At 30.9% G+C, this 12097-nt stretch overlaps 1 protein-coding gene across 1 annotated transcript in view; it reads left to right on the top strand.

Moving 5' to 3' along the window:
- The window catches only part of LOC145255740 (uncharacterized), a 29156-nt gene that overhangs the window by 2547 nt on the left and 14512 nt on the right, over window positions 1–12097 (top strand). Inside the window, exon 2 of the mRNA XM_080114375.1 lies at window positions 8830–8904. Coding sequence (XP_079970501.1) covers window positions 8830–8904 — 75 coding nt within the window. The remainder of the gene's footprint in view (window positions 1–8829; window positions 8905–12097) is intronic.

The raw sequence follows: 12097 nt of genomic DNA on the forward strand, positions 1-12097 counted from the left end.
TGACTCCTGAAGCCTTTTTGTTATGAATTGTCGTAAAGCAGTTTTTCTTCTCTTAGATGAGTTGTCATTCAGATTGACTAGCCCCTATATTCAAAGTGCTGGTTTTCAGGAATTGTGCAACCAACCTTCATCTTTTCCCCTATTAGTAGTAGCAGGTTAGGAGCTGAACTTAATTGCCAGAAAGCAGATATAATAGACGATTGGAGCTTGTCACTATGGCAGCTTTCTGTAAAATATTACCAATGAACAACTCCTTTAATATGTGCTTTTTTTGTTTGAACAGAACACTGATTAGAATGAATAAAAACATTTAAAAGTACTTTTGCTCATTTGAATAATTATAAAACTTTTCAAGGTGTTTTTCTTTCATTCTATTTTGCTTTGATGCATTAAAATTTTACTCGTGTAAATAACCTTAACAACTTCACATGGAGCCATGGAGCAGTGGTTAGAGTACTTGGGAAAATCAATTATAAAAGTGATATTCTCCTTAATATTCTCAGTGTGGGTGACTGAAAAATACAATTGCGAATGACTTGAAACCTCTATCCAGTCATGACTGACGGAATGAGAGTATGCTACCCCTGTGAAGTAAATAAAGCATTCCCGAGTTTGACAAGATACACCTGAAGAAGGTCAAAGGTTACACTGATTGAAACATTGTGAAAATGGCACTAAAGTTGTCTGAAGAATCCAAATAATACGTACATAATTTACAGTTTGACCAAAATGAATTGAGTTAAAAAGAGAAATTAAAAAAAAAAAAAAAAGAAAATGCATTGTCAGTTTTGACACATCTAAGGAATTTAAGAAAAATCGGTTTTGAAGAATCATGAAATTTGTTGATCAACAGAAAAGAATTATGTTAGAAATAAAAAACATGCAAACCTGGATGATAAGTGAATTAACATGTAAAAGCTAATGAAGACAAACGGAAGAAAAATGTCATTTTTTTTCTTTGTTTTGCTGTTAACTTTTTTTTTTTTTACATGGGGGTCACCACTTATCAAGGCCCGGAAGCCACTCGAGGATAAGGGTTCTTGCATGTACAGTAATTAAACAGATAGTATCATAGTAATTGTTAGTATTGGAGATTTGATAAAGTGTTTACTTTAGGAGGCGATTCATCAGAAATTTGTTTGTTGGACTTGAAAACATCCAAGTTGTAGTCAGGTGGGAAACAGGCAAACGGAAGAGTTCCACAGGCGTGCACTTCTAAGAAAGAAGCTTTGTTCATGGAATCTACGTTTGGATTTAAGCACAGATAAAGAGTGGGGAAAATTACTGACAGTGGTTTCAGCTAGACGGGTGTTTTTCGTGAAAGATTGGTGAGGAGGAACCAGATATTGGAGCTCGGACGAGCAATTGCCATGGAAATAACGACAAAACAAAGACAGGCTCGCAACGTCTCTTCTGTGGGAGACAGGTTGCAGGGAAGAGAAAAGGGCATCCCCACTAAGCCACAAAGTCTATTTTGTACTCTGTCAAGGCAGGATAGGTGTTTTTAGCAGCTCCAGCCCAGATGTGACAGCAGTATTCCATCCTTGGACGTACTTGGCTTTTATATAAATAGAGAATTGCATCAGTAGTGAGATATCTTCTGGAGCAGTAGAAGGATCCCACCGTTTTCCCAGCGACCTGGGCAACAGACTTGATGTACGTGTTCCATTTCAGATTAGGGGTAAAGGTCAAACCCAGAAGCTTGTCAAAACATAGTCTCCCCAAGACGAGAGCCATCCATTTCTATTGATGTCAGGTGGGGATCTGAGCATTGATGATGTAATGATAGAAGCTTTGTTTTAAATGCATTAAAGTGACCAGCCACCTCTTCCCACACTGTACCACGTGCTCAAGATCAGAGGAGAGAGAATCAGAGAGAACTTTGTCATTTACGACCTTAGATGTGCTGCCATACATGGTCGTGTCATCAGCATAGATGTCAACGAATGATTTAAGTATGTGTTTTGGGAGATCATTGATGCAGATCAGGAAGAGAGTTGGGCCCAGGATGGACCCCTGAGGGACTCTAGCATTAATACTGTGTGCCTTTGATTTCTGCCCATCAACCACTACTCTTATGAGCCTATCAGCGAGAAATGATTTAATAATTGAGAAAACATTTCCAGTTATACAGTAGCGGGAAATCTTGTGAAGTAGACCCTTATGCCATACCTTATCGAAGGCCTTTGATATGTCAAGAGCAATTGCCCTAGAAAGGAAGCCTTTGTCGAGAGATTCACTAATCCCTGGAAACTACTAAGACAACAACAGGATCACCACCATACAAAATCAACAAATCCTATGATCAAACAGTTCAACAAAATGCATGAATCTTTCACTCATTTTTTTTTTAAAGTATAATGTTATGTGTATAGTTTCTAATACCATTTATTTCAACAAAAATTTACAGTAAAAAAAGAATAGATATAAACAAATAGCTGCTAATTTTATTATATTTTAAAAATTTCTTTTGTTTCAAACTTTACCTGAAAGATTTTTATGCACTTAAAAAAACAAATTCCATAAGCGAAATTTAAGCTTTTTATTTTTTTTTAATTGAATTTAAAGAATACCTAATTAAAGTTTTATAAATATCTTTTCACGGAAACAGTGTTTATTATATATAAATCATTTTTTAGCTAAGTCAAATTAAAAACAATGTAGCAAAAGTTTATGAAGCAAACATTAACAATCTATATGTAAATTAAATATCACTGTATCAGCAGAGGGGACTTGATTCCAACATAAAGCATCATCGTGAATCTACCTGTTGAGAAGTTTTCTTTTATCCCACAATGCTTAGTTGTGATATCTGTAGATACTCACAGAAAATGTCGCTTTAATCTCCCTAGAAGACAGCATTATGTGTCCATGTGTCTGCTTTCTGAAATGGGTGACTAAAGGAAGTTGTGATGATGCCTATTCTATGTAGGTTTAAAGTTGCTTTGGACAAACATTCAGATGTTATTTAGATGTAATAGCTTCTGTCATGTTACATAGCTTTCACCAGTTTGTTATTTGTATTTAACAGCAAAATTGGCTTATTTTCTTTTCTTTTAATTTTAAGATTTTGTAAAGAAGAATGAATGGCAATTTAAAATGAGTTAAAATAAAGATCAATTTGAGCACAAAAAATAAAAAATGGGGACATACCGACAACATTTCTTTTTATACACATTTATTGTAGATTAATTTATTGTTGTTCATTAACTTAGTTTGAATAATTCACTCCTGATAACCTTTAATGATCTTTGAAATTCATTTGTATTTCAATGAGTGTTCTTTTCTACTCACAAAACATAAAAGATTTGGTTTAAACTTCCCCCAAAACTATAAATATCATGCAGTCATCCTGCGACAAAATTGTTTGAACTATAACAATCAAGATGGCGATAATGGTCCATATATAAATAATATAAAATATTTATTGAATTACTTTTTATCTTATTTGTATTTTACCTATAAACTGACTGATGTTAAACCAACACTCAGTTTTTTTTTTACAAAGGATTTCATCATCTAAACAATTTATCACCATTTTCTTAAATTTCTTTTATCCTTTGAATTCTTTAAGACTGTCTGGATTTTCTTAATCCATTTTTATTGCTTCTTGTTTAAACTAAAAAACTTAACTCTTCTCTTTTTCTTTTAACTTTAAATCCACAAAAACTGATAAACAAAATTGAATACAAATATGATTCAATGTCTCTCTTTTCATTTCTCACCGAATACGTTGCATCTTTTCTTTAATTCTTAATAGTTTTACTAAATTATTAGTGATTGTTTTGTGTTTTTTTTAATACAATGTATAGTATTTAAGTGAATTTTTTTTATTTATGTAATTTTTTCCAGCACTTTGTTGAGTAAAAATCACAAAATCAATGATGAATGGCATGTCTTTCATGGATGTTAATCTATGTATTAATCACTCAACTTTTAACAAAAGCTTTCTCAGACATGTCAGGCCTGTAACAAGATCTCAGGAAAGAACCAGAGGGCTAGAGAATGCCCTTCCCCTCTTATTGATGTAGAAATTCCCCCTTCTGAAACCCTTCCTGATGGCTTTGAAACACCCTGGTTTCAATGGAGGATGCTCAATCATCTGAATACAGGAATGAGGTAATAAAAAGTTGCTATGGCCTGATGGGGCTACAAAACCGATTCAACCATCTAGCAATTTGGAGAAGGAGCATATGATGCAACATTGTCTTGTTTTCCATTTAATACTCAACCAATGCAGCTTGAAAGATCTTGCAGAGTACAATAATAATACAAAGGACGATGTTAAAATAATAATAATGGAAAACTGTCATGTGATCACAAAGACATACAAAGAAGTGTTGTCATAGTTCTATAATGAAGATGGTGAAGATGAGACAAGACCGCTTATTTGAAAAGAAGAGGTGGTCCTTTTCTTATGCAGTAACGCAAACTAGGGACATGAAGAAAGAGAAATAAGTAGTACTTGGACTTTTTGATATAGTCAACATGGTAGGTGATGGTTCTAATAGCGCTCTGGAGGCCTCTTTACTTTTGGTCTTTGTCTTACTAAATTGATATAAAATCACTTTTAACAATAATATATTAAACACTTTTTTCTTATGTAACTGTACACACACATTACTTTGGCTAAAGCTTTCAAACTTTTAAACATTTAGTTAACCCTTTATGACCTGAATTATGATGTGGATGATTAAAAATATTTGTTAATTTTAGATGGCAGCATACTGAATGTAAGCAATGGATAATTGCAATCTGGATACTGAACTAATACATACAAGGCATGTTTGAATCAATTCCCACTTTATTTATGCCATTATATTCATTTATTTACGATTGAACAAATTAGATCAACCAGATCATAAAGGGTTAAGAAAAAAAATAATGTATTCCTTATTAATTAAATTCATATTTTTATAAAATTGTAAGATTAGAAAAATTAAGACATTGTTTTGTTTACACAAAGTAATCACCTAGTCTGCACTTCATATTATGAGCTGCTATTGATTCTCCATTGTGCATGTGTTCCTACTAATCATGAAAGAAAATAAAAATGGTGATCCAAGAATGAAGCCATCTTTACAATTGTGAAAATCCAGAATGAAGTCACAATAAGAATAACAATTTCTACTCTTGCTTATTAGCTTTTTTTTTTTTTTTCTTTGAAAAATTTAATTTTAGTAAGTCATTTCAATTAATATACACATTTTTGTGGTTTTTATCTGCTGGATTTTAGTCAGAAAAATATCAGAAATTCTTCATTGAAGTAAAATTTAAACATTAAAATTTTGAATTCAGTGTTTAGACACAACATATGTGCTTATAGTAATTACATCACAAATAATTTTGGAATAATTACTTTTAAACAGAAAATGTTTTCTGGTTAGAACAAAAATGTCTCAAACTGTACTATAGGGTGGAACGATAAAATTGTCGCCCTAAAGAATGTATATAAAAAATAATTGAGATTATTTAAAGAATTGAAAATGTGGAACAGTGGAAATTCCACAGTTACCTTCAGAAAATGTAAGCAAGAATGATTGCAATTACATTTTCTGAATGATCCGAATACTATGAAATATTTTAAAATGATTTTAAATTAAAAGTACAAATAAAACATTTTAGTTTTATTTTGAATTAATGAAATTATTTGCATAACAGGAAATAATAAATCTTGTCTGCAATATTCACAGAAAGTAAAGCTTGTACAATCTAATAACATGCAAACAAATCTGCATCATATTGGTCTGCGGATGAATATGCATAACTGACATTTATAAATTATTTCCTGTCTTAACATAAATGTCAGCTAAATATTAAAAAAAATAATAAAAATCATACTCGATGTTAAAACGATTTATTATTTTAAAATGGTTAATTTTTTTATACCTAGTGACACCAGATATTTTTTAATTACGATTTTGCATATTATCTTGATGATTGGATAATCTCATTTTTTTGTTAAGAGTTAGTATTCACAATTTCTTGTTGACCATCTTTCCTCAGAAATGAACTTTTTTCGTTTCGTTAATATTTTCTGAGGAAAGATGGTTAACAAGAAGTTTTTTTTTTTAATCATGTTCACCCCTTACAAAGCATATCGCCACTTGGACATATTTGGGGGCCATGTCTAGGAAAGATTAACAAGATATTTGTTTATATTACATTTAAACTTCTGCATATCAGTACAACCAGAGAAGCAGTCAGCAGGAAGGGAATTCCAAAGTCTAGCTGTTCCAGGGAAGAAAATATTAGAATAGAAAGCTTTTTGGCATTTAGGGACAACAACAGTGAAGGGGTTAGATCTTATTGCTAACCGGGTTTGTCGGGGATATGTATGTCGAGGGGGTACAAGTGAAACAAGTTCATCAGAACACATTCCATTAAAATAATTGTAAAACAGTCACAGTGATGTAACATTGCAGCGATGAGACAGGGGCTGGAGCTTAGTTGATAAAGTGGGACGATTAGATTGACAGCAATTTTTTGGACTTTATCTAAGACTAGTAGATGCACCAGCCCTGATGTGGCAACAATATTCCATGCCTGGGCGAATGGTGGCCTTGTAGAGGTACAGGATACTCTAAGGCATGAGTAGTTTTCTAGATCGATAGAGGGAACCCAATTTCTTTGCAGCAGCCTTTGCAATGTCCTCTATGTATTTGTTCCAGTTCACATTGCCCGCAAATGTTAGGCCGAGGAGTTTGAAGGTAGACTTCTCAGGTAGGATTCTATTTGTCATGGATATAGGGGGTTGGAGAGGCGTCTTGTAATTGTTAAAGGATGTTATATTTTGAATTTTATCAAAAAGTTTGTGATGTGTATTGTAACTTTCAGTTATAATACACATCACATCATAAAGAAGTTGCGAATGCTTTATCTAATTGTTCAAATAATGAGAAAAAATGATTAAATTACACTTTCGAATATGCAGATATTAAGTCTGGTTAGATAGGTGACAATTTTGGAATACCAGGTGCACTAAATACTCCACACCAGATATAAATATTAATCGAAGGCATGCTGAAAAAACACTAGTTTGTTACCAATGTGGCAGACTGTTTTGTCACAGAGAGGTTTCAGTCAATTATTTCATTAAACAAGTGATAAGCAACACACCTGACGTCCTTTTTAAGCAGAGAAACTATTACTACCATGTATGACTCATTTCAACAGCTAACACATTGAATCTTCATAATATGATTCATAATAAAGTAGAATCAATAAAACGTTCGATTTGGATCATATATTCTATTTTGCTGGCTAAACAGCAAACTGAAACTTATAATACCCATCACAAACTTTTTGATGAAATTCCAAATATATATTTTTGTTATATTGTTCTGTTAATAAAATGAATGAAATTCCCTTTTTGTCTATCAATTAAAAAATCCTTTATTAATGAGATTCAAGGTTTTAGAAAAATCTTATTTCGTCGTTTGATGTATTGTAATTGCTTTTGATGTGACAATCTTCAAGAACTTCAAAAGCATCACATTTTAAGGTGCAATGTCGATAGTTATGGAATGATTTTCTGTCTGATATGTTTTTAATTCTTTTGAATTCGTATACAAATCTTGATTAACGTTTGTATTGACTAAAAACGTCTGCCAAACTTTTGTCTTGTGTTGACATTCTAATCAACTTGTGAACATAGATTTGCTTGAGGATGCTTTTTCAGTTAATTACAAAATTATTGCATGTTTTCTTGTTAATGATTTCAAATGAAATTTGTTTGCTTTCAAAAATATATCCATCATTATTTGTTTGCGAACATTTAAGTTTTTTATATAAACTATTTTTACCAATTTTTTATAATTCCTGTCTGTTTTTTTAATTCAGCTAGTAATTAAAAAAATAAAAATAGATACTGTTGTTCTTTTCCTCATATGATTTATATATTTTTAAAAAATACAAACTTTATAAATCGTATGGAAAAATGTTTGAATCATAAATTGTTTTGATATAAAATTGGCACAATTTTTAGAAAAATATTTTTTCTTTAATTATTAACAATTTTATTTGTAAAACAAATAAAATAAAATAATCCTTTTCATTCAAACTGAATTTCTAGTCATTATTTTGGCAAAAAATGGTAAAAATTTTAATTTTCAGCATGATATATTTTATTTTTTTAAATTTCTTGCAATGTATATTTTTTATTTAAAAATCTTAAAAAATAAGATAAATCTTAAAAATATTTTTTTTTGTCTGTAAATTATATCTGTTTGTAATCATATGAAATTAAAAAAAATATATTTTCAACTCTTTTTCGAGTCATTCTGGATTTCTTCTCTGTTTTTACCATGAAAACAGCTTTGCAAGCTAGGGATCGGTACCAATCAACATATAACAATCTAAGGTCATTAATTGTGATCTGTGTTGATCAGACAGTGGTCAGCAATGATGGATCGAATTCAGAATAAAACTCATTATTTTGTAAATCACCAAAAACATACTTAGAATTTTTATTTAATACAAATTGAAGTCTGAAAAATTTTTGTACATTTTGTTTTCGTTTACTTTGCATTGAAATAATCTTATTTTGCTACGAATAAATAAAACATGCATTCAGTATAAAAATTTGAATGACTTATTAATAAATCATTGCATTTTTAGTTATTTCTTAAGTTCCTTCTGCAGGAATTGAATTGAAACTTTAAGGTGAAATTTTCTCTAGAATCTCATCTAAACAACTTGTTTATCCACTGACTTCTTGAAGAAGAGTGAGAGTACAACAAGCAAAATATTGTAAACTTGAAGATAACATGAAGAGCCGAAAACGTGTAAATATTGAAGTGAATGGATTTCCTCTTTTTTCATTCACAGATTTTTCCGAATGAAAATAAACAGTGGTCTGATAATACAACAACAGCAGCAACAGAGTCTGTCGATGATGAGAAGGCAAGACGCTTCTGTGCAATATCATTTCACTAACAATTTCTGTGATTCGCATGACTTTCTATACTCTGATTTTCTTTGCTAAAATCAAAATTCTTGATATTTTTTTAAAGCATGAAGAATAAACAACAAAAAAGATGACTTCATTTTCAACTGATTTTTGTTATCTTTCAATGAAAGCAGTGCAGTAGTTACTAGTATAGAATGTTGGCTCAGTATTTTTGTTCAATTTTTATCAAATTGGTTGGATCATCTTCAGAAAGTATAGAATCCATCTCTTATTTTTGTCAACTATGAGTGAAACGGTAGATTAGACTAGATTCTCAGTAGTACAATAAGTCTTGGAGAAGAAAATTCCAAAATAATGTTTACAACCACGTTTCATTATGCACTTGTCAATATTTGTCTGGTGGAGACAGTGGATCATTTATCACTCCACTTCAAACAAATGTGTGGAAATTCTTAATGATATATAAAAGCATTTGTTTGTAAATCTTAAGGAATATGTGCATAATTATCTAACATATGTTTATATGAATGTATGGCAACATATTTTGGTTATGCCGGGTTAGAAAATGAATACATATACTGCAGCAATTTAGATTATTACACATTGACTAAAAGTGAACATGGGGTATGGATAGCTATCAATGGACTCTGTTACTTTTTGTTAATCTCGTGTAATTCAACAATTTCCTCTTGCTGCAAGAACCTGCCTGCACATTTCAGAAAAAAAGTCAGGGATCAGATAACAAAAACGATATAGGGTAGGAGTGACATTCTAATTTTGACTGGTTTTGAATTAAATGACTCATGTGGCACTTTTTCTGACAATATTTTCCCATCAAGAATTCATCTGTAATTCACTGTGCCTAATTTCAAATATGAATATATTGACTCAGAAGATAAGTTTTTCATTTTGGGATTTTGTAAACCCGCAGATAAAATTCATGAAAGACTCAACATTTATATGCAATGTTTTTTGGACTATATTTTCTCATATGCTTCAACAAATTTTATAGCTATAAAAAAGTGTTGTACTTTTTGTTATATTTTAAAATAAAACAGAAAATGATAAATTTTTACAGCATTTCGGCTATTACCTTAAAAACACTAAATTTTAATTTCGTATTTAGCTTTGTATTTTCTAACTTGCAGTCTGACCCAGGTTTCTCCCGGATTGTGAGTATGCTCAGTGCACAGAATCTTCAAAGTCAATTTTTATATCTTAATCATAGTAAAAAGAAATGTTCCCCATATATAAACTAAAGATTCATAGTACACCATATTAAGAAAAGTTCCCAAGGCACAAGAAAATACTTTCATTCCTGTCACATTAATTAATAAAAGCTTTTCACTCTGTCATTTAAATGAAGTTTTTTTTTTTTTTTTTTTAAATGTTTCTAAACTTTTACTTTATTTTGTCAACAGCAAATCTCAGCAATTTTTCATAATATTAACCTCCTACAAAACAACGTTCCCACATGGAACATTGTTGAAAAGGTTTCTATTTTCACAAAGAAGCATTAATTTTTCGAAGTTTTAGATGAACAAAATTTTTCAAAGTTTTAGATGAACAAAATTTTTCAAAGTTTTAGATGAACAAAATTTTTCAAAGTTTTAGATGAACAAAATTTTGGCACATTTAAGTATGTCACACTTTGATTAGGTTCATCAGTTGAATATTAAATCGTGTTTTATTTTGAACCAAAGTATTCAACATGCATGCATTTAACACCAGTTCTTTCAAATGTAAATTAATGATGATTTCCTTATTAATTTTTTTTTTGCATTATATCAAACCCCCACCCACCCCTATTTTTTTATTTCTTATCTAAATGTTTTTAAAGTTAGTGTTGTCTTTTTACTTTCTCTTTTGTATGATGCCAACCTTTTCTACTCTTCTGATGAGAAGCATTTAGTTTCAAAATGCCATGGTCTAAAGTGGTTTCTTCGCTATTTCCTTTTTTTTTTTAAATCCTTATTGAGCTGATAATGCAATAAATTTCCCATGTAACTTCACTCCTTATCTCTTTTATTTCATATATATATATATATATATATATATATATATATACACATACACCGCTACTTAATTGGCTAAAAATGCAAAGCTCGTTGTTTGTTTGTTTGTTTGTTTACAAATAGGCGGTTTGAGCACTGTAAAAGTCGTGGCGGATGTCTATTTAAATAGACATTCCGACGAGTTATTTGCAGGCGTCACTTCTGTGGTCGAGTGGGAGAATTGCCGATTGTCAACACGGCGGTTCTAGGTTCAGTCCTTGGCTTGGGAGAGATGCTAGTCTAGTTGTGATACAACGAAACAGGACTGTATGTCGATGACTACAATTATATATATATATATATATATATATATATATATATATATATGGCAATTAAGCTACACTAAGGTGTTTGAAGACAAATCCTGAAAATCTGTATGCAATATTTTATCAAATAACATTGTACGTTAGTTTGATCGTTCATCAATAAATGGAAACACTGGAATTCTATAAAACTAAAAATACCAGGCATGCCCATTCTTCAGTTGGTGGTTTTAAAGTGGCTATAAAACGCATTATATAATACCACTTTCCAACCGTTGACTGAAGAATGATCATTCTTGATATTTTTACCTGTGCAGAATTTCCGTTAACTAGCAAATATCGATAGGTGATTGTATTGTGTTGATTGAAAATATGCTCTTATGTATATCATTGCAGACTCTGATCATTTTTGCATATTAGTTGTGCACAGAAAAAGTAATTTTCAGCTGAGATGTTGAGATGGAAGAATTTCATAATTGCATGAAAAGTTTGTAAAATATTTAATTTGAGAACATTTGTAAATTATGACTTCCACAAGTTGCATGATCTTCCATTCATATAGCAGCACATTTTGTCATTCATTTATGAAGAATTCATTAACTTTTTTGATGACCAATTTTTTACTTTTTGTGTTCATGACTCAGTTTTATGGCATTTATTTTTTATGAATTGGATGGTGTCATGAAATGAATATATGTGATTTATTTCTAAAATTATTGATTTTCTTTCAAGTTCTTCACTATGATTAAGCACCGATTTACAAATAATATACTTTTGTTTTTGCTAATTGTTGATTGACATGAAGATCTGCAGCAGTTTTGCCATTCTCCTTTGCCGCGATGTGCAATCGGCCATTGCATGTTGAGGAT

This window comes from Euprymna scolopes, chromosome 31 (assembly GCF_053919585.1).
Source record: "Euprymna scolopes isolate OS-2025 chromosome 31, ASM5391958v1, whole genome shotgun sequence".
In the NCBI taxonomy this organism is placed as follows: domain Eukaryota; kingdom Metazoa; phylum Mollusca; class Cephalopoda; order Sepiida; family Sepiolidae; genus Euprymna; species Euprymna scolopes.